We start from the raw sequence: 22,604 nt of genomic DNA, 5'->3' as shown, positions 1-22,604 counted from the left end.
AGAATTGTTTAGGGCAAGAATTCGTTAATTATTTCCAATTCAATGTACTTATTCTCTCTAAACACACAGACGGATGGACAGAGTCGCGACATAAGGGTTCCTTTTGATTTTTTTTTGGTATAGAACTATAAAGAACCGGGACACCCGGTTCCAGTCCCACTTAGAGACGTATTATAATTATATCCCTAGACTAAGTTTAATCCAGTGATATAATTATATAACTAAACTAGTACCGTATTATAATTATATTCCTAGTAAGATGGTTATGAATCGCTTTTGTTTAGCTATGTTACGGCATATAATTATATCCCTAGGGTTATAACTATACCTCTGCCGCACCGCCACACTCCTGCCTACAATCATTTCACTAGACTGAATCCAGTCATATAACTATTTGACTAAACTAGTAACGTATTATAGTTATATTCCTAGTAAGATAGCAATTAATCGCTTTCGTTTAACTATGTTACGACGTATAATTATATTCCTAGGGTAATAACTATATAACGGTTTTATCTATCTTACTGCGACATATATATTGAAATTAAAAAGCCATTTTTGGATACTTTGTTTATTATGTGGAAATGTACCTGGGCGACCAAGTAGCGGCCGCTAAACATTATTTTTCAGCAACTTTCGAGACTATAGGTGGTAGTGAATTTTAATGGCTAATTAAATGGCGTCTTCAAATACGACAGTGCATAATAAGGTGGTTATAAATTTAATTGGTTTTGTAAGTATCTGATATGACAGAACTTCGTCAATTTTGGACCGATTTTTATTTTGACTTGCATGGGATCATAACATAATATTACAGGCATCGTGTTCGATCAATTCACGATTTTAAGTGTGTAATAGAGTGATCGTTAATAATACTGGTTAATAGCAGGGGGAAATTAGCTAAAATTACGGCATAATTAATGGAAGGTTTTTTTAAATTGAAATATGTACATTATAGACCGAAGTTATTTTTCATCAACCCTCCCCACTCCTCCCTCCTCTGCGTCACCCCTCTACCCTCCCTTAAAGTGCCAAAAACGCGGTTTTTCTCGATTTCTGACAAAACTGTTGAAGATACAGAAAAAGCGCGTAGGAACGAAGTAATCCTTAATAAATTTACTACAAATCATTCATTAGCACTTTGGTTCTAGCACTTATAGTTTACGCGTAATCCGTAACGAAAGTTGGTCCTTTGCTGCAATCTTCTTTAGTGAATGTTAAGTTTTCGCCCAAAATGCATACGAAATCGTCGAAATTTGTTTGATATAACTAAAATATTGTAACTCATGACTAAAATAAAATTAAGGGGGAAAAATCACTACCATGGGTGGAATTTCCAATATGTCTTGGAATTCCAGTAACTATTTAAGACGTAATATTTTCACGGTAGTAGTCGCTAGACCATTGATCTATATAGTGTATCTATGACTGGGGATGAGCTTTTGGTAGCTGTTGGTAGAGACCTGGAGTATCAATCCAGTAGCCGTGAGTTCAAGTCCCACCCATGGTAGTGATTTTTCCCCCTGAAATTCATTTTCAGTTTATAATATTTTAGTAATATCAAACAGATTTCGTAAGCAATTTGGGAGAAAACTTAACATTCACTAAAGAAAATTGCAGTAAAGGACCAACTTTCGTGATGGATCACGCGAAACCTATAAGTGCTAGAACCAAAGTGTCAATGAACGATTTGTAGTAAATTTATCAAAGATTACTTTTTTCCTACACGCTTTTTCTGTATCTACAACGGTTTTGTCAGAAATCGCGAAAAACCGCATTTTCGGCTATTTAAGGGGGGGAAGAGGGGTGACGCAGAGGGGGGAGGGATGGGGAGGGTTGATGAAAAATAACTTCGGCCTGTAATGTACATATCCCAATCAAAAAAAATCTTCCATTAATTATGCCAACATTTTCATACATAACTTTCCAGAAGCAACGGACTATAATAAGTTATTTTGTTTTTCTGACGGCCCTTACTATGAGTACCTCTGACTTGAGCTGCACGTGTTACTTTGACAGTGACAGCAGTTTGTTTACGTTTATTCCGTTCAATTCGTAATGGGACTTGTATTTCTAATTACATACAACTAGGTAATCGACATCCTACACGTATATTATGACGTGCAAGGTGTTCTATCTACACGTATTAAGTGAAACAACAATTATTTCGACTGTTTTGACACTTTTGCCTATCATATCACACTGATAGGGTTGTGTATTCAGATGTATTACCTACGTGTACTACGTTTATCAAGATAACATCAAACAACATTGTGCTGCTGTATATTTTGACACAAATTTACGACTCCTCTAGATCTATCTTCTAAAACACGCATAAAAAACATGTTTTTTGGACTTAGTGCAAATATTTTAAAACGTTTCAATGATGGCATGTAAGCTATGTTAGTTATAACAACAGATTTAGTCGGGTCGAATATGAAGGTCAGGTCCGAAGGTCGCGGCGATGACGCGTGTGAGCAGAAAAACTGCGAATATCATGCATGTACTGTATTCCCCGTTCATTGCTTATGAGACTCATTCAAATTTACAGTGTGTGGCAAGTGGATGATGAGATGACGGGCGATAGAGAGGTATGGAAGAGAGGAACATGCTGCGCCGACCCCAAATAAATGAAATAAGTGCAAGCGAATGATAATGATTCAAATTTACAATATGTATTAGATGGTGAGTAGCGACTGGCGATCACCACACTACACCACATTATATGCGTATCAAAATTGGTATGAGATTGTCAGAGGGCGGAATTGCTCATGGCAAAAATCAAACGTCAATAGGGTTGGAACGTTAAATTTTATCGACTATCGATTACACTGAAATTATCAGTATATTATTGAGTTGTTTTCATCGTATGTAAGACAAGGATACTTCTTTATGCATTTGTTGACTGTTTCGTTTTGGAATAACCATTTTTTCAAACGTGAATTAGTTGCAAAAGGACTAGTGACAGAAACGGTAATCAAATGTCATACAATTTACTTTTAATCTAATCAAAGAGGTCAAAATCAAATGGTGGAATACCTAATCAAAGGTCAATGTTAAAGTCAGAAATGTAAAAAGTGAAGTAATTTATCGACAGCTGAAAATGTCGATAAAATTTAACGTTCCAACTCTATTGACGTTTAATTTTTGCCATGAGCAATTCCGCCCTCTGGAGATTGTATATGAGATTGGACACGCTAAGATCTCTCTGTCATAACCGAAATAGTACAAAATTGTTAGTCTGTCGCCTAAAAGCCAGTGATGTAAGGTTTCAACTAATTGAATTAGACCGCTTTTATTTCTAGTTGACCTGAACGCTTATTTCACTAGGCTGAGCGAAAAGAATGAGGCGCAGTTACCCTCATCTGGCAGAATAATTTCGGTCAGAAACACACTTCGCATAACATGTTTCGCAGAAACACTTTTGGTCGAATTACCATTTTTTGCAGAAAACTTAGTTGGCATTACATATTACTACCACCCGGGTTACCCTCATCTGGCAGAATAATTTTAGTCCGAAATAAACTTCGCATAACATGTTTCGCAGAAACACTTTCGGTCGAATGGTAATTTTGCAGAAAACTAAGTTGGCATTATTACTACCACGCATAAGATACATTTGGCAGAATATTGTTTTACAGAACATTACTTTGGTCGACTTTGGTTTAGCATAATTGTATGTACCATAATAATCTTATAGCATAATATTACATTCGCAGAATTATTACTCGCTATCAGAAAAGAAAAACTGCCCCAGAGTCACCGTTAGGTACGACGACGAGCGAAGCGAGGAGGAGTGTTAGGTATCTTGCATCCCCAACACATCCAACTCGCTATCAAATAGCAAATTACAACTTTATGCCGCCTAAATATTATGCACAAATATTATCTGCAAATGTATTGTTAGACTAGAAGACTATTATGCTCATCAACATTATGACAACAGACGATTCGGTATTACAAAAATCTGCGAAATGATTTGTGCCAAAGCATATTCTGCGTAAGGTGTTTCTGCCAAACTTGACTTCTGCCAAGAACTATTATACGAATCAAATATATGCGTAAAAAGTTTCTGCCAGATAATAGTGAACCCTACCACCCATATTTGGTCGACTTTGATTTAGCATAATTGTGTATACCATAATAATGGTATTGCCTACTATTACAAAAGTAGAATTATGACACGCTATCAAAAAGGAAATATCGCCCCAGAGCCACCGTTAGGTACGACAACGAGCGAAGCGATGAGGAGTGTTAGGTATCTTGCATCAGTTGCATCCCCAACACATCCTACTCGCTATGAAAAACCAAATTGGGAAGAAGGACAACTTTATGCCGCCTAAATATTATGCACAAATATTATCGGCGAAAGTACTATTCGACTAGAAGACTATTATGCTCATCAACATTATACCAACATACGATTAGGTATTATACAAATCTGTGAAATTATTTATGCCAAAGCATATTCTGCGTAAGATGTTTCTGCCACGAAGTCAGGGTGTCCACTACTAAACCCAAAAAAAATTCCCTGACTTTCCATGACCATTTAAGAAAATTTCCCTGACCAAATTTTCATTCTATGATGACATTTTTACCACTTTTTCTTAGTGTCGCTAAAAATGGAAAAAGAGCAGTTTTTTTTTCTGGAATATGTTTGTCTTCTAAAGTACGAAAATCAAAATTTGCAAGGCAGTCCATACTTTAAAACCTACAGTTTTTTTTATGTCAACATTAAACTTTAATTTCTGGTTTTATAAAACTAACATTAATAACGAAATCTGTAGTTGGTAGTTATCGCCATTTACCTTTGGCTACGTACGATACGGCCCGTGCACTGTATCAGGGTAGGGCGAGTGAGTTTCGGTGCCTTTGGACATCATACGTCAGAAAAAAAATTCGCGAGCGTAGCGAGCGCGAAAATTTTTCTCCTTTTATCCGTCCCTGGGGCTGATAGTAGTTAATTATTAAGTACATAACATAGCAAACAAAATGGAGTACCTAGGTACTATTAGGGCAGAGTCAGGAAAGCAGGCTTGAAATGAAAACGAGATTTCGAGCGTAGTAAGTGCGAAACATTGACTAAAAAAGTAAACGCGAGCGAAGCGAGCGCGAAATTTTTCTCTGTTGTAAGCATCGGGATGCCCATTTATGTGTTTTGCTACTTTGCTACTTGCCTTTAGGTTTCCAAGTGCTTTGAAGTTCTCTCATCGTCACGCTTATTATCCTCCTATGCTCCTTTGACTGATACAAAATTGCGTCTGTAATACGTTTTGCACCATTGGCTTTATGAGGAACCCTGCTTTGGATTGTCGGATAGATACTTAGAATTTGGACAGCAACGTAACTTTGTCTTTGTCGTTCGGCCTCGCAACATGGTTCGTCAGGGGCTAGAATCCCCCTTTCACGTCGCCCTAGTAAGAGCAACTACCATATGAATGTTGTACATAGTGACATTGTGGTGCAACTTTCCAGTCAATAATATTTATTGGACAAAAATAACACTTAATATTTTACAACCGAGTATCCGCCCGCACTTTCCAGTTAATCCGAATCACAATAACTGAATTTATTCCCGACCCCCACGCTATTTTGGAATATGTGGGTGGGGCATGCATTGTAAAAAAAAAATCTGGATTTTTCCACGTTTACGATTTTGGACTGGATAAATTAAGGTCAGCTAGAGCATGAAGATATCCCACATTAGCAATCACTGCGATCGAGGCCAAGTACTATATTTGTCAAAAAAAGTCTAGAGACAATTTTAAGTTGCCTTAAAATCACTACCAGGAATCCAACTTTGCTGTCACGGATGTGGCCAACCCAAGAAATCATATAATTTTTTCAATACTTTTTGATTTTTTTTCTTGGAGCCAAATTTTTCCCTGACCTCCAAATTATTTCCCTGACTTTCCCTGACTTTCCATGACCACTATGAGCTTCCCTGACTTTTCCCTGACTTTCCCTGACTTTCCAGAAAGTGGACACCCTGGAAGTATTATACAAATCAAATATATGCGAAAAAAGTTTCTGCACGTCAACAGTGAACCTCCGGTGTTTGTCTTTTAACTATTTACAAAACATGAAACAGATTGGAATACTTTTCTAGGAGACAAATAAAGAAGACTCAAACATTCGCAATCAATATCATGCAATGCTCTTCTGATGGAAACATTTGGTCGACATAAACAAGTTAAGATAGCAGAAATCGAACCTAATATATGTTTGTTTATACATATAATATTTATTATAAGATTACCTACCCTATGGTCTAACTTTAGATACTTGCTACAGTATTTCACACGTGTAATTCGTTCCACCTGCTCTTGCTTCTCAATAAAAAACATCCTCATATTTTCAGCTCAAGTACGCACGTAACATGTTACGTGCATTATAATTTGATAGTCTATTTTTAACGCATGTAGATTGGTACGAGTATAATTCAGCTGCCACTAATATTATTCAATCAAGTGAGGTGTGCTGAGCCCCTCCGTAGCAAAGTATGCAAAGCACTTTGAAACTTATTTACTAGGCTTATGCTTAAGTATTTATTATTAGATGTTACTGTTCTGTACATTATGCATTGCGTGTTCTACTCGTGTTAAATAGATAAACTGCACATAGCGACCATGTACAATGCCATTAGCTTTTCCTGGTAACATTTTTTACCAGCGCGCGCAAACAGAAACAAAAACGATTATCAGATATGCAATATCTAGATAATTAATTAATTAGTTATTGATTATTCAAAACTGCACGTAAAATCTGACGTCTTCGACCACAGACTTACGTAAAAGCACTATGCTTGGAGTAGCATAATGACATAAAAGTAAAACTTTGGTTCAACTCAATCGCTTAACAAAGTTCGTTGCTTTGCCAGACTGTTTATAATATAGTATATTGAGCCATATAGTCTCTATAGGTAAAGAGTGATAAACGAACATCGAAGAAGAAGTATCTTTCCTGACATTTCGACGCAAATTTATAGGTTTTGCTAAACAAGAAGAATCTTCAATTCTATTATTCTGTTATTTTTTTTATTTTAGTGTCCCAATAAACGTTGTAATTGAATGTACTCTTAATAATTCGAATCATTTTCGGTCAGTCTGTATTGTAGTTAAGTCTCTGATGTTCCGTAAGTCCTATTCGATTTTTAATTCTGAACTATAAATGTATAATCCTAAACGATGTCTTAGGAATGCCGGAACTCATTCAGCAATAATTTAATGAAGTAAATAATACATTAGTTATGCATCAGCATCCATGTGCAATTACTTGCAAGATTTATCGACTGCGTGCATTCGGATTAGCGTGACTGTACCGGTTCTTCGTCATCGAACAGACGTAGTTTAGGTAAGTATATCGAAATTTGTATACTTTAAAGAAAGTGATAATTGATAGATTTGGCCTTCGATATTATGTTAAAATGCAAACGGATTAAAAGTAGGTATAAATATTTTTAAGGGTCAGTTTTATTACGTTGCATGATTTATGATAGAATGATAGCAGGGAACTCAAGTAACTAGACTAGAGCGACATACTAGATACACTTCAAATACAGCACGTATAAGTTTACTCTTATAATCTACGCTAGATTTGCAAACCTGGTTGCTGTTAGTCTGGTTAGCCAAGTTTGTGGTAGATTATACCCTACAACGGCATCTGGGGCAGTAACAAAAATTGGACAACATGAAATAAAAAACAAACCCAATATTGGAGTATATGCCGACATGGTTATGTCTACGCCAACGTCGTCAACTGTCCGAATCCTGAGCTATTCTCATCCAGAAATAACCACTCGTACGCCCAACTTTTCGAATGAAAGGATTCGAAAGAAATCACCCTTCTGTTAACATTTTATCCCACCTGACATGGCTCTACCGGTCGAGTGGCCATCAATAAAAGTTTTAAACTCCGTTAAGATAACACGTAACGTACCTGATGAAACAGCGTTGTTCATCCTCCGCCTGACGGTTTCCTCCTCGAACGAGTAGACGTAGTACTCCTCATTGAGGTCCTGGAGGAACTGGGGCTTCACCAGTACTCCGCCGACCACGCCGAATAGGTGTACGAAGCCCAGGGGTGTGAAGACTGCAAAGGAAAAGTTTGGTTAGGTTTTGTTCTAAGTAAACAAAAACATACTGATAATAAAAAATAAATCCTTACGCATTTAAAGAGAAATCTAGTACATATTTTGACTGTACTTTACAACTTTCCAGATGGTAAACGGTTATCGTAACCAAAGTAAGCTTGTAAGTTTAGGAATAGCCGTATCCACCTTTTTATTAATAACGAATCTCTAGTCTATGTTTTAATTTTTAAGAGCCGCGTACATTTGCCGTTGCCTTAGCTTTGCTTGCTCCAAAAAGGTATGAATGAAGTCAAAACCTACATTTAATTTATCTGGGTCATAAGGTTATAACCCATATTTTAGGATTCAATAGGTAAGTTTTCGGTCCCTTAGAAAAATATTTAATTATTGATTGATTGAGTCTTCTCTCAGACTATAAGGTCAACGCCGTAACGTTGGAGATCAGTTGGAGATTAAGTCCCGATTTAAAAGTGGTTAAATATCATAATTAATTATGATGATAAAATCTCGCGCGCAACAGGGCAAGTTGTGCTAAAGGGTCTGGCATTGATTAGTTATCTACTATTAAAACAAACCCAGTCACGTTGTCATCAGTTACGTTACGACATCGTGCGCTTATCGGTTGTATCTGTATCCTTTTATGGCTAATTGATATGTCCTTTGTCGGTAGTTAAGGTACGTTTCGATTTCAATGACCCACTGCGACGTTGATAAACTATTACAGATATTGTAGAGTGATGACCGCATGTGTAATGTGCTACAACCTGATGCGACTTCCGAAAAGAGTACAAAACAAGAGTAACGAACCACCGCTTTTATGGGCATTCCTAAGAACATATGACGTTTATACGTAAATAGTAGCTTTTCATACTTGCAAACTTAGCCGAGATAAAACTTAATATCCGTATTTTACGACGATTAATCTTTTTTCATTAGTCTTAAATTTATTCTGTCTGTTTGGAGAAGAAATAGAAATTCCAACAGTAGAGAAATCAGAGCAATAAATCGTCAGTAAATTAAATATATCCCTATTATCATTAATCCTTATCAATTTCCTTGAAATTATTCCGCGTCGATTGTTAATAATCGTATCCGGTTACAAAACCTTTGCGCACTCTTTGCGCATCACTAATGTTTCGATAAAAAAGTTATCTTGACAACCGTTGCTAAGCGCTGTTTTGTCAGTAAAAGTTATCAACAAGGCGATAAATAAACAGAAGTAAATTTTAATTATTCAATCATGAGTTTAAACAGCATTTTAGCGAATCCGGCTTTGAAAGATAAGAAAGAATTGGAGTTGAACGAAGAATGGAACAACTTCGTGAAGAGAATAGGGGAGGTTTCGGGGCTTGTGAAGGATATGGCTAGCGGAGACAAGGCAAAAGCTGACGCAGCCGCCGCGCTGGCCGACCAGTACCTTAAGGGGAAGGTTATACTCGATGAAGACGTGGAAATGAAGGTTAAATGCGATCGTACTGTGATTAATGAAAAGGCGTTTCGGAGTATGGAGAATGAGAAGGTGTGTTGTATGCAGTGTTTGTATGCAAACATGGGTAGGTAAAGTGATGACTGAGGCCCTGTTTAGAACAGTTATCGAGTGGTATTTGTGGAGTCATTAGTAAAAACACTGGCACGAGCACGCGTGTGCTTGGTTTCAGTTAATTGGATAGTTCAAAACACGCTGCTTTGCAGAATACGGGGCAACTTATAAAAAATCTGCATATATGGAAAAGTATTCGTGACTTGCGACTGATTAGAAAAAGTTAAAATTATTTACGACGTAAAATAATTGCATTTTAGCGTGACGGTTTTTAACTAAAACAAACACTTTATGCTTGTAGACCTTACAAGATTAGGTTATTATATGCATTTATTTTATTCACTACTTTCAAAGTAGGATTTTAAAGCGAAAGGACGCTCAGAGACTCCAGAGACTTATGTTATCATTATTCCATTCACTATTACTAATTTTCAGTATGCAGTTTTCATAGAATGACGCTCTACAATCATACAATCGAATAACTCAAGTTATTTATTAGTGAAAGCGATTTGGCAGGTGCAAACTACATAAATAAACAACCAGATCGTCCTCGAATATCGTCCATCTATTTACAGTACACAACACAATCAAACAACGCTAATGGGCACAGGTGTCGTTTCAGAATTACGACTTCATAATTTTAAACATCAAAACCTATTGGTTCATTTTGCCTTTAATAAACATAGGACTTGTAACTTTTAGGTTCTGAGATAGGTCAATTTCTTGGCACCGCTTATCATAATCGGCGTAACGATTAAAACCTTATCATATGTTAAACTTGATATATTATTTAATAACATTACACGTGTGCAGACGATGAAAAATGCGCTGCATTACATATCAGAGCAGAGTATTATGAGAGGTCTATTTTTGAACGTTACACAAGAGCTATAAAAGCATCTCGTGTATTTGATATCGACATGACTCTTGTTATATAGTGTTCAATTAGACTATACCGCTCTCATGAACGCAAAATATTTCGATGATACTAACTTGATAATGATATCGATTATATTGGCCGGATGGATTACCTACATTATATTGTCAACGTTTTACTTTCGATCGCCCATAAAGTATTTAGGTACGGCAAAGCTTAGACAGTTAGGCCATTAGCAGCGAAGAATCCTGTCCTCTTCAATCATATAATCTCACCATACTTATAGGGAAGCAATCAATCTGAGAAAACTTTCTGTTAACTGGTCTGCCCATTAGGGAATTCTTACGTGTCTGGAAAGCTTCGAGAAATAGCTTAGATAACTTTTTTTTAATTAGTTACTAAATCGTACCAATTATGGAGTCTTGTCCATGTGTAGTTGCTTTCCAACCGTCGTAGACACAGCTAACTATTATTAAAATGATTTCTCTGACAGTTCTTTTAAATATGAAAACCCATGTAGGTGTTTAAAAAACTTACTGTTTAGTTAAGCGTCCCGTTCGTTGCCAGAATTGCCAGGTCATTTTCTAAAGCTTAATAGGACATACTAGCAATTAAAGTGACTAAAACTCCCTAATGCGCTGTCGTATATCGATACGCGATTCATGGACATACCTACCACCTCATTGCAATAGGTATTATTTTCCCGCTCAATTCATCACTGGCACGCTTGTCATTTCTCTGATGACACACAGATAGGCACGTGTATTGTCTACATTCCCAATCTAGAATGTGTATTTCGATCTATAAATAAATACGGAATCTACCTAAATCAATAACCACCTTGTTCGCAGCATAACAACTGCGTCCATTCATATTGGCATTTGGCACATCTTTCTGTTGACTTGAATAATTTATCTTGTTTACGAGCGATGCATTTAGCGTTTTCTGAAATGTATGATGAGATGACTTCATTAGTATTAAAGTTACAGTCAGGCGCAGTTTAAAATATAAGTTAAATAAAAGTTGATAAAGAATCTTATAAAAATAGCAAGTGCCCGCTGCACTGTGGTTGGGTTTCTGCAGAAAAGAGTCAGGTACTGGTTTCCTTTCGCATATCTATATTCCTCAACTCTTGCTTTACAGACTAGAGTTACTTGAGATTGTGTTGACTTAGGAGTCATAGCTCTCTTTTCACGGAACGGAACCGATAAAACAACGACAGGCTTTCAGTTAGAGATGTTTATTTCAGACATTGAAAAACACAATCTGTGACTGTATGTATGTTACAGGGTGAAATAGACAAAGACGCATGGATGGCAGAAGTAAGCAAGGACGCAGAGATGCGTTTCCAAGACAGGAAAGTTCGCCGCGAACGCGCCGACACACTCAAGACTCAAGCTGTAAAGGCTTTCAACAGGGGAGAGTACGAGAAAGCCCTGTCTTGCTACAATCGCGCTTTGGAGCAAGTCAGAGACAATCCCATGCTGTATTGTGACCGTGCGCTTACTAATATCAAGCTGGGAAATTTTGAAAAGGTAATAAATATACTTTCTTCTTTTTCCTCGCCTTCTCATAGCTGAGGGTTGCGACCACATGACGTCGTTATTTAGTACACCAAAGCTCCCCATTCCGCACGGCCTTCTGCAGTTCCATATACTTTAGGTACGTACAAACAGGCTACAAATACACAAGACAGCAGTTCAAGAATACATTATCCATTATAAATTTAAATAGATATCATACACGAAAGAAAAAACGACAAGGCCCACTGGTGGCCGAGCCGGGAAACGAACCCGGGTCTTCAGCTTACGCGGCTAACGTCTTCACCACTAGACCACCCGCCCGCCGTGGTACCCGACGAAATTTCTCTAGTGTATGTTATCTCTGAATAGGCTAGGCGCCTTTTGACCAACTCTAGCTTCCCGGCTCAACCACCAGTGGGCCTTGACGTTTTTTCTTTCGTGTATGATATCTATTTAAATTTATAATTTATATATAGTAGTGTGACTACTTGAAAAAAGAACAAATCAAAAAATATTCAATAAAATAATTTGATTTGTTCCCTAGTTGTAAAACATTATCCATTTAGACAAGTGAAGGTTAAGGCTAGGGTACATTAAAAAGGTAAGAGTAATGACACCAACGATTCGTAATCAGATAAGGCAGGCTACAGACAGGATTATGACAAAGGTACGATACGATCAGTAGATGAGAATTCGAGAAGGCAAAGGACAAAATGTCATGAGTACGGGCATCGCGAAGGCAGCGCCTTTGCAAAAAATTTAATAAAGAAACTTATCGACATGTTAAGTGCTAAAAAACTAAACCTTAACTAATCTATAATGGAAAATCTAAAAAATAAATATCGCCGTCTATGCTACTTTAATTAATCCAAGGGCACTCCTAAGTAGTAATACAATATGTACATGTGCTCTTTGCGTTATCAAATTTAGACACTTCTAGAAGGTAAAGTGGATTAAAACCGTCAGTTCACCCCTAATCAGCCGTGCACTTAGCTAAGTAATAAGTCTACTCAAATATGTATAAGATAACCACTGAGTCAACATCTATTTGAAGGTCAAGATCTATTTTTAAAGTAATATGAAAAAAGGATCGATTTTACGAGTATCCGTCCATACCTTTATCCATACCATTACATTTACATTATTGCTTATTGTCCCATTTACATAATTAATATAGGAAATATACTAAGTTCCTGTAATATTATGCTTCGTCCGACTTTCTAGGAGATAAACAGATGTAAAGTAATTATTAGCATTTACGAGATGCAAGCGGTTGAGGTAGGCTAGAAACCGCATTGAATATTTTCCTCACTGTTAGTGTTAGTGTGTCAGTCAGTTTCTATTTGTGACAAAAGATAACAATATTGGTTGTAAACAAAGACGATTTCCAATTTGATCTTTACGACGAAAGTAGGTACCCTATTGTTGACTGACCCTTTGGCTGAGAAATTACGCATTTCTAGGTCGATCTGTGAGGCAATTGCACTTCGGACTGAATATAATTATCTTCACATTGACATTATAATTATATTTAGACTAATGAATGCTCGTATGTGTCACAATGCTTATAGTTCAATACAAGATACACGTACAATATGATAAGCATGCGTAATAGTAATTTACCTTTCTTATCCTAATATTTTGTAACTTTCTCAAATAGCGTGTGCGCAGCAATCGTTATGTCATGATAATGATACGTAAATAATAAAGAATAATCACGAGCAGCGGAACAGGCTAGACAAAAAACAGATTAATTTGTTAAGTATGAGAACAGTCACGCACGTTGGCAAATCCCTAAGAAAAACTTCTGTAATGTACAGTCGTGGAAGAAAGTGATTGACCACTTTTAATCTTTCACAGTCTTAAATTAGCTAATTCTACTGCGCGGCTGTATTTTACATATAATAACCAGATTTTTGTCCTAAGGTATTCAAAGACTGCGAATGGGCCCTGAAGTTGAACGAGAACAGTTTCAAGGCGCGCCTCTACACCGCCAAAGCCTACAAAGAGTTGGAAGAGACGGAGAAACTGGAGGAATGCCTGGTGGGGCTGAGAGAGAAGTTCCCGCAGCATGAGGATCTGGTGCAGTACTTCTTGGAGAAGAAGGAAGATAAACAGGAGGATGAAGACGAGGATAATCAGTAATTTTTTTGAGGTAGCCCCGTTATCAGACAAGGCTAAGGCTGCGGATATGAGATAAATCAAGCAATCGTTGATAAAATCAGGTGGTTATTTTTTTCATGAATCAGTAGCACCATTTGTAATTCAGTTCTTCGCTATGCTGGATTACAATTTACAACTAATCAAGTGGCTGAAATCTCTCATCTCCGCTCTCTTCGCCTTTTTGGTAAGGCAGCCTAGGGCAGGTGAGCTGAAGTGAGTAATTCTGTTTTTCTCCTATAATTCTGTTTCAGTCCTATAATTCCTATAGGTATTGGCTGGGTTTTTTATTACCTACTTTTTTAATTCGGTCAACCTAAGAGACCGAGCGAATGCCATCGCCAAGTCACTTAACATGCGGGTCGCCAACTCACGCCAACGTTGTGTATAAGTCGCATACATATTTCAAATGTAGCGCCTAATTATGTATTTCTGTGTAGACTTTTACTGCTTGTTTCGAAACTGATGCATTTCATAATGTAAAAAAGTATCCTGATTAGTGTTCATAAATGATTTATACCCATTAATGACTAATAAATTATTTGTGGCAGTAATCTTTATTTTTAAATACATTTCCTAATTTACACAGGATCCCCGTAATAATTAATTATGGCGGTAATCCCCAAAATAATTATCGTATTAATTACCTTTTGTCCAAGTTATTTCGCTATCGTTAATAAGGTTGATAACGATGGAAGATCCTGTTTAATTTTAAGGCGTATCAGATCCGGTAATTATAAACGCAAAACCAACAAGTAGATAAAGAATAAAATTGTCATTTGTCGTGAATGCTTTAAACACCTGTACTGGCATCTGAAATACATATTATACATCAAGTAATTTAAATAGAAAAATTTCTATGGATATTTTTGTTATTGTGACTAAATAAAAACATGCAAACGTTATTTTAAAGCTAACGTGTTGGTTCTGTGGCACTCTGTGGTTAATCAAATAATCATTTTGTAAACGAACGGAAAAAAATTGTAGATATGCGTATTTTTTTTCTTGTAAAAATTGACACACTAATATTCGGCTCGATTTTAGCGCCGGCGACAGTACAGTTAGCAAAATAAATTGCAACACCAAAGGCGGTCAACGACATCCAAAACAGGGTCAACGTTTCGCCTTGCGCCGGAGCAGCGACAATGCCACACTGACCCGCGAATTAAATTTATCGAACCCGTGACAAAAGTCGCGCGCGATAAACAATAACATTTTTATAGCTGTATATGTCGCGCGAGATAATGATATTTAATTGTCTATCGGTCTATTCAATTCATGCATAGAGATTTTGGATATTGCCGATATTGGTGGCTCATACTTTTCTAACACTTTCATCCGTTGAAAAAAAAGGCCGAAGCTTTCTTAAAAGCGGCTACTGCAATGCAAATAGAAAGTGTAAGTGACCGGCCACACAAGAGCGTCGCGTGTCGCGGGGCGCGCAACGGGCGTCCGCGCCACGCCGCTTCAGTGTAATTCAAAAAACGTCTCCTCAGTACATTTTGTATAGGAAAGACGTAAGACGCGCCCCAGGTGGCGTGGCGGCGGCGTGGCGCGCGCCGCGCCGCTTGGCGGCGCGCCTTACGTCCTTCCTATACAAAACTAGCTTTTACCCGCGGCTTCGCCCGCGTAATAAAAGTATTCTTATTGAAACGTTTACAAAAAATAAGATTTTCATTTGGATCCGTAGGTTTCTTTGTAGGTACATCTGTCCGCGATTGTTTCGATTAAGGTAAAGCGGGGCAATTCTCGACTGGAGGGCCATTGTAACTGATCTATTTGCTGTACGGTCAGCCAAGAACCTTACACCGCTTTTTGGCTGACTGTACCTTACACATATTACTATTGTTTTAAAAGAAATTCTTGCAATGATTGTAGAAATGTTACACAGCGACCACAGCGTAGGTAGTAGGTACGAATATGTATGTATTTTACCTATATAAATATTTATACTGGGGAAACTTCATACAACCCACATAGCCAGTATCTCGACGCTATGGTCGCTAGGGTAAAAAATACTTCCTTGCATTATCGCTTACAATTTTTTCCATTTTGCTTATACTTATTGCAAACGTAAACACATAAAAGGTAAGCAAACAACGATCTTCTTACAGCACTTTGAATGTAATAGTTATTACGGATGCAGGATACTCGCCGATGCCTACTTAAATACTAATCCCTTCCCACTGAGCCACCTGCATTTTACACTGCCTATCTCTATCCTTGTCCCTGACCCCGTCCCCGTCCCGTCCCTACCCCCTACTCTCCCTATCCCTATCTCCGTCCCCGTCCCCTATTCCTATCCCTATCCCTATCCCTATCCTATCCCTATCCCTATCCCTATCCCTATCCCTATCCCGTCCCCGTCCCCGTTCCCGTCCCCGTCCCCGTCCCCGTCCCTATCCCTGTCCCCGTCCCTGTCCCCGTCCTTGCCCCTGTCAAATTATCATGCTAGGAGGTGAACTTTGAAAAATCCTTTCTTAGTGCTCCTCTTATGGCTATTTTGGATATTTTAACCCTAATAATACTACAACAGGGGAGAAAAATTACTTTTCCACCTCATTAGATTTTAAAATCGTTCTATTTATCGTTATCTGCCACCCGATAAACCTTAAAAACGATACCCATATTGTGTTTTTGACTTTACTCCCTTTGCACCCCTTTAGAGGTCAAATTTTCAAAAAACCTGAAACATGTATTTAGTCATATGTCTTTAGGAATCCTCCTATGAAGTTTCGTATAAAATAGTCAAACTAATCTTGTTTCCCCATACAAACTTTGAACCCCTATTTGAGCCCCTTAGGAGGCGATTTTTGAAAAATCCTTTCTTAGTGCTCCTCTACACTATATAAGGAACCTACGTACCAAATTTGACATCTCTAGGACCAGCCAGCGGTTTCGGCTGTGCGTTGATATGTCAGTCAGTCAGTCAATATCTTCTTTTACATATATTTTTGATATTTAAACCCCATTGCACCACAACAGGGGAGAAGGTATTTCACTTCCGCCTCGTTAGATTTTAAAAACGTTGTATTTATCGTGATCAGCGACCCGATAAACCATAAAAACGATACCCATATTGATTTTTTGACTTTATCACCCCTTTTTCACTCTTATAGGGGTTAAATTTTCAAAAAACCTGAAACACGTATTCAGTCATAGGGATCATCCACATATTACGTCACACCAAATTTCAGGTTTTTGGACCCCTCCCCCTCCTATGTCACGCTTTTTTGTATCCCTTTAACAGGGATTGTCACATTTAGTATGACCCCCCCCCCCCCTTACACTGTGACGTAATATATGGATGACGCCATATGTCTTAAGGAATCTTCCTGTGAAGTTTCGAATAAAATAGTCAAACTAATCTTGTTTCCCCATACAAACTTTGAACCCCCATTTGACCCCCTTAGGAGGTGAATTTTGGAAAATCCTTTCTTAGTGCTCCTCTACACTACATAAGGAACCTACGTGCCAAATTTGAAATCTCTAGGACCAGCGGTTTCGGCTGTGCGTTGATATGTCAGTCAGTCAGTCAGTCAGTCAGTCAGTCAGTCAGTCAGTCAGCTTCTTCTTTTATATATTTAGATGTACTGAGGAGACGCTTTCAGTGTTATTAATAAAAATCGCTTATTCCAAAGTTAATCTACCGTTACAATTGGACTTGCTACTACGAGAGTACTTAAGTATTAACTTTGTAATTAGAAGGTTATTAATAAACGTGGAGTAACCTTGGAGTAGCAATACATTCCTTACAACGGGATTAACACGAATGTTATGGCAACCCCACATAATTTAAAAGTAAAAAGAGTGAGCAACGGAATGAAATGAACGGAAGATGTCATTTAAACAATGACATTTAGTATAAACTTCAACGGCAGGCTGTCATTTTCGTTTGTTTGGTGTTGAATGTTTAGTTGCGATTTGCGATTTTAGGTGAAAATATTAACAATTTTATAGGTAACTCTCTGTTGTTGACTTTATCATTCTTATTTACAATGAGCCAAAAACGTTTTCGTTCTATTAACTGGGATGAAGAAGAAAAGGTAAATTACTTACGATGATGGTTAACTTGCGTGGTGTTTTTTATTGTTCCCGAAACTGTTATTTATACATAGCGTCTTTTATTATTTCAGCAGTTATTTCGCTCCGTGCTCAAGGAATATGCGCAAATTATTGAAAATAAATCCGTAGATACAAACACAAATAAACTAAAAATTAACGCATGGGAGCAAGTTCATATTAAGTAAGTACATGGTCTATTTTGATTTGCCTGCAGTTTCCTTCTGAGTAGGTGGAGAACCATGCTCTGTAATGGGATGTTTTGGAATCGTTAATAACACGTGGTATTTATTCATAATTATCTACTTTTACTACTATTTTAAAGCCCTGTCTGGTGTTTCTACCATCTTTAATAATTTATAATATTTACAGTACATTTAGATAGAATTTTAATCCAACTGTACAGCCAACCAATTTGATTTCTGAGCCACTTTGTACCTTGTCAAAGTAACTGTTAGTATAACAGTCATAAGGGAGCTCAAACTATTGTCACTGTGAGTGGCCTAGAAATCAAATTGGTAGACTGTACCTATTTATTAAAATTGATACACTGTTTTAGGTTTAATGAATTAAATAGCCGATCTCGAGATCTAAACCAATTAAAAATACAGTGGAAAACCATGAAGATAAATGCACGGAAGACATGCAGCACCTTTAAAAAGGAAGTTAACAAAACAGGTGGTGGGGCAAGACCAGCGACTCCTAATGAGGCAATAATTGAAATAAAAGACCTATTAAATCCTGCGGAGCTGTTAATAGATCATAATATATATGACTCGGATGGAGTTACTGTTGGAGAATTAGAACCAACCCTCATTGTAAGTGAGACATATCATATTAAATTACTGTTTAGTTAATGAAAAGTATCAGTCCATGATAAGTCAACATTTATCAATTGTGGCTTTAATATTATTTTTATTCTAGGATTCAAAACATGTAGAAAAGGAGCAAAGTCTCCCACTACTGGACACAGCTGGAATAAAAGCCCAGGTCACTATTTTGTTGTTTTTTGTTCATAGTATATATTATGTTTTATGTTATATATGATTGTGAAATGTACAATGTAGTATGTGTGTGTGTGTGTTGTAGCTTTTGATAGTGATATAACACATTATTTTGCAGATAATTCAAGAAGATGCCACTGTAGCGACTCCAATTGCAAAAAAGGTTGATTCAATTCCAGCGAAGGTAAATATATAAATAGTAAGGCTGCGGCTCCACTGAGGCGGAGCGGTGAGGAATCGACCCATCATATTACTTGAAAACAGTCAAGCGGAGGTGAAGCGAAGGAGGGGAGCGGAAGTAATATGATTGGTTGATTCCTCACCGCTCTGCTCTGCTCTGCCTCAGTGGAACCGTAGCCTAACTGAAAAGGAAGGGATATTTTGATTTTGATATTTAAATAAATAAATATTATAGGACATTCTTACACAAATTGACCGAGTCCCACGGTAAGCTCAAGAAGGCTTGTGTTGTGGGTACTCAGACAACGATATATATAATATACAAATACTTATATACATAGAAAGCATCCATAACTCAGGAACAAATATCTGTGCTCATCACACAAATAAATGCCCGTACCGGGATTCGAACCCAGGACCGCGGCTTAGCAGGCAGGGTCACTACGCGCTAGGCCATACCGGTCGTCATTTGCTATGTATGAAAAATATAGGTGGTTATATGAGCACTAAATTAGCAAAGAAGGTACCTTTGCTAAATAATAATATTATGTATATTTTTGTTTTTTGTTAAGTAGTGCTAAAATGATTGTAGTTGTCTATTTCAATATTTCAAATCGCTGCTCGAAAATTATTACATGAACCTTTATTTTTTTGCAGGACGTAAAACGAAAAATTCCAACAAATAATATTGTGCACAGCAGTAAGAAGCCCAAAAAGGTAAACTGCTACTAATTTAGAGTTGATTTTGTTTACAACACAATCAATAAAGCTATTTATTTGTCATTACAGGACAATGAGGACTACGTCAACAACATGCTAAGGCATAGCAAAATGCTTAAGGATGATGAACACTTAAGAAAAATGGAAATGGCTGAGGAAGAGCACAAAATTAAAATGGAAATTCATAGAGAAAAATTACAATCTGCCATATTAGAGAGGGAAATTTTGGAATTGAAAAAGGCCCGTGAAGTTCTCAATCCTTAGTTTATTATGTATAAGTTACGTTAATTTGTCTAATTATATATTTTTTATAGAACGAGTTTCAAAATAAAAAGATATTGTAAACTTAAAACTTTTATTTTTAAAAATTCTCATTAATAAAGGCTGCTCGTACAGAATTTCCTCTAAGGCAGGTGTTGATTGCTGGAGTTACTGGAACAGTGTCACCACTTGCTTCAACTTCTTCTAGATCTTGCCTGTGCATTGCAATATTGTGCAGTACAGCCAATGTAACAATATATAATTTTGTGTTTTGCAATTTTGTGGAAAATCCTCTCAGCAAACACTGAAACCTTTGCTTCCATACTCCAAAGCATCTTTCCACTACATTACGGGTCCTTATGTGTGCCTTGTTATACATTTCTTCCTTTTCTGTAGTAGGGCGAAGGACAGGAGTAAATAAATAAGGTGTACAAGCATATCCCGAATCTCCTAAAAGTCTGCCCTTAAATTCTGATCTCTCAAATCTTTGTTTCAAGCGACTTTCATTAAATATTCTAGAGTCATGTGTACTGCCTCGCCAATGAGCAACTATATCCATAATCTCCAAATTAGCATTTGCCACAACCTGAAACAATATTCATACTTAATACATCATAGTAACAGCAGTAACAGATGGGCGATTATTCAATCTATCAATTTATTTTATTTAGGAAATATTGGTGACTAGGTTAGGTACTAAAAACTCACTTGCACATTTATTGAACTGTATCCTTTCCTATTTATATAGTACTGTCCAACATCTCCACCGACTTTTGGAATTCGCATATGTGTGCAGTCAACAGCCCCTATCACTTGTCGAAACCCACACAATGAATAAAAACCAGCAATCACATTATTCTGCTCTGCATCAGTTTGTGGCATTTTAATCCACTGAGCTCTTTGAGCAACTATAGCCAAGGCAACTTGTTTGCATATAAGTGATATTGTTGGCTGACTCATTCCACTAATATCTCCTGCATCATCTTGAAACTGTTGACAAAAAAGAACACTGGGTTACAAATTAAAAACAAGATTTATGAAGATACTTAATTAAAAATAATTATGAAGGTTTAATTAAAACACGCCCCTGAATATACCCAAGATGAAATTGATATAAATTTGAAAATTGATTGTCTATTTACCTCTTCACGGGCCCATGTTCTAATTGCTGCCAAAACTTTCAGATGGGGTGGTATAAAGCCACCTCTTGAATCACCAGCTAGGTCATTTTTCACCATGTCGATGATAAAACATGCAGTAGATCGATGAAATCTGTATTTCGATTTAAAATCCTTTTCCTGAAGTTCTTCCAGTGGATTCTTACGTATTTTATAAAATTTTACATGCCTGCTTTGAGTAATTATGTTAACTAGAGAGGGCACCTCAACTTGATTTTGTGTAACAACACTTAGAGCTGATCAGCACAAACGCGCTTAGTCTGTGCCGAACGGCTGTGGTAGATTGACGTATCGCAATGAAAAATATTTCGTCTAAATAATGCCGTCATGTGTAGTGAGGTACTGCACAAACTACTCAGGAAAATCTAACAAAAGCTAAGGAGTGACTTTTCATACGTAGGTTTACTGCATTTTTGTTTAAACACGCTTACTTTTTAAAAAATGTATCAATATAAACTCATGCCGAAGCGCCATGTTGCGACGGCCATGTTTCGTTGAAACCAAAGAGTAAAAAATGCAACAAAAGCAGACGTGACAATATCGCAAGTTAGTTCAAGTTTCCTATCATACATTAAATTATATATATTTATCGACGCAAAAAAGGTTATTTAATTATTATTGTCAGAATTGCACAGTTTTCCGACATGTCGGTCTATAACAGATTCTCAATACGCGTGTCGAATTTCATGTGAGTATGTAAATGTAAGTGCAGTACCTAACCTGCCTGAATGAATTTGGGTAGGTAGACGGTCAAGCAAATTATGAGAGTATAAAAACGCGCGAAATTCAAATTTTCTATGGGACGATAAACCCGCGCCCATACATACATGGATGTAGATAAAGTTATATGTGTATAATTAGGCATTAAAACACTCATGTTATCTTATTAACACAACAAAAACAACACTCATCTTTTAATGCCTACCATTATGCAAATGTCACATAAATAACTAATATCCAGTTGCGGCTACGTGTACCTACACATGTACGCTCAGTCCGTATACAGC

General features: G+C 37.1%; 3 protein-coding genes across 4 annotated transcripts in view; 2 read left to right on the top strand and 1 right to left on the bottom strand.

Moving 5' to 3' along the window:
- LOC125242662 (protein Lilipod) overlaps positions 1–22,604 on the bottom strand; it is a 48,432-nt gene that overhangs the window by 17,238 nt on the left and 8,590 nt on the right. Inside the window, exon 5 of the mRNA XM_048151512.1 lies at positions 7,939–8,091. Within this exon, the coding sequence (XP_048007469.1) occupies positions 7,939–8,091 (153 nt within the window). The remainder of the gene's footprint in view (positions 1–7,938; positions 8,092–22,604) is intronic.
- LOC125242664 (tetratricopeptide repeat protein 12) lies at positions 9,292–14,725 on the top strand. Its single transcript, XM_048151514.1, has 3 exons — positions 9,292–9,611; positions 11,799–12,044; positions 13,959–14,725. The coding sequence occupies exons 1-3, from the start codon at positions 9,333–9,335 to the stop codon at positions 14,175–14,177; spliced, it is 744 nt and encodes a 247-aa protein (XP_048007471.1). The 5' UTR covers positions 9,292–9,332; the 3' UTR covers positions 14,178–14,725.
- Positions 17,828–20,197, top strand: LOC125242665. Of its 2 annotated transcripts, none has more exons than XM_048151516.1 (6): positions 17,828–18,238; positions 18,332–18,438; positions 18,814–19,072; positions 19,179–19,244; positions 19,377–19,442; positions 20,096–20,197. In XM_048151516.1, the coding sequence occupies exons 1-6, from the start codon at positions 18,191–18,193 to the stop codon at positions 20,168–20,170; spliced, it is 621 nt and encodes a 206-aa protein (XP_048007473.1). In that variant the 5' UTR covers positions 17,828–18,190; the 3' UTR covers positions 20,171–20,197. The 2 variants fall into 2 exon arrangements, with proteins under 2 accessions (XP_048007473.1, XP_048007472.1); XM_048151515.1 differs by having other exon boundaries at positions 18,329–18,438.

The sequence above is a fragment of the Leguminivora glycinivorella genome, chromosome 3 (genome assembly GCF_023078275.1).
Source record: "Leguminivora glycinivorella isolate SPB_JAAS2020 chromosome 3, LegGlyc_1.1, whole genome shotgun sequence".
NCBI classification, from domain to species: domain Eukaryota; kingdom Metazoa; phylum Arthropoda; class Insecta; order Lepidoptera; family Tortricidae; genus Leguminivora; species Leguminivora glycinivorella.
The sequence above is the reverse complement of the archived record's forward strand: the minus strand, read 5'-3'. Positions and strand labels throughout refer to the sequence as shown.

What these genes read in the sequence shown, in the direction of transcription:
- LOC125242664 (XM_048151514.1), top strand. Translation starts at nt 9,333, where the DNA reads ATGAGTTTAAACAGCATTTTAGCGAATCCGGCTTTGAAAGATAAGAAA. An exon ending in GGAGTATGGAGAATGAGAAG is followed by an intron (nt 9,612 to 11,798) that starts GTGTGTTGTATG and finishes TGTATGTTACAG; the next exon opens with GGTGAAATAGACAAAGACGC. An exon ending in AGCTGGGAAATTTTGAAAAG is followed by an intron (nt 12,045 to 13,958) that starts GTAATAAATATA and finishes TTTTGTCCTAAG; the next exon opens with GTATTCAAAGACTGCGAATG.
- LOC125242665 (XM_048151515.1), top strand. Translation starts at nt 18,191, where the DNA reads ATGAGCCAAAAACGTTTTCGTTCTATTAACTGGGATGAAGAAGAAAAG. An exon ending in ACTGGGATGAAGAAGAAAAG is followed by an intron (nt 18,239 to 18,328) that starts GTAAATTACTTA and finishes TTATTATTTCAG; the next exon opens with CAGTTATTTCGCTCCGTGCT. An exon ending in AATTAGAACCAACCCTCATT is followed by an intron (nt 19,073 to 19,178) that starts GTAAGTGAGACA and finishes TTTTTATTCTAG; the next exon opens with GATTCAAAACATGTAGAAAA.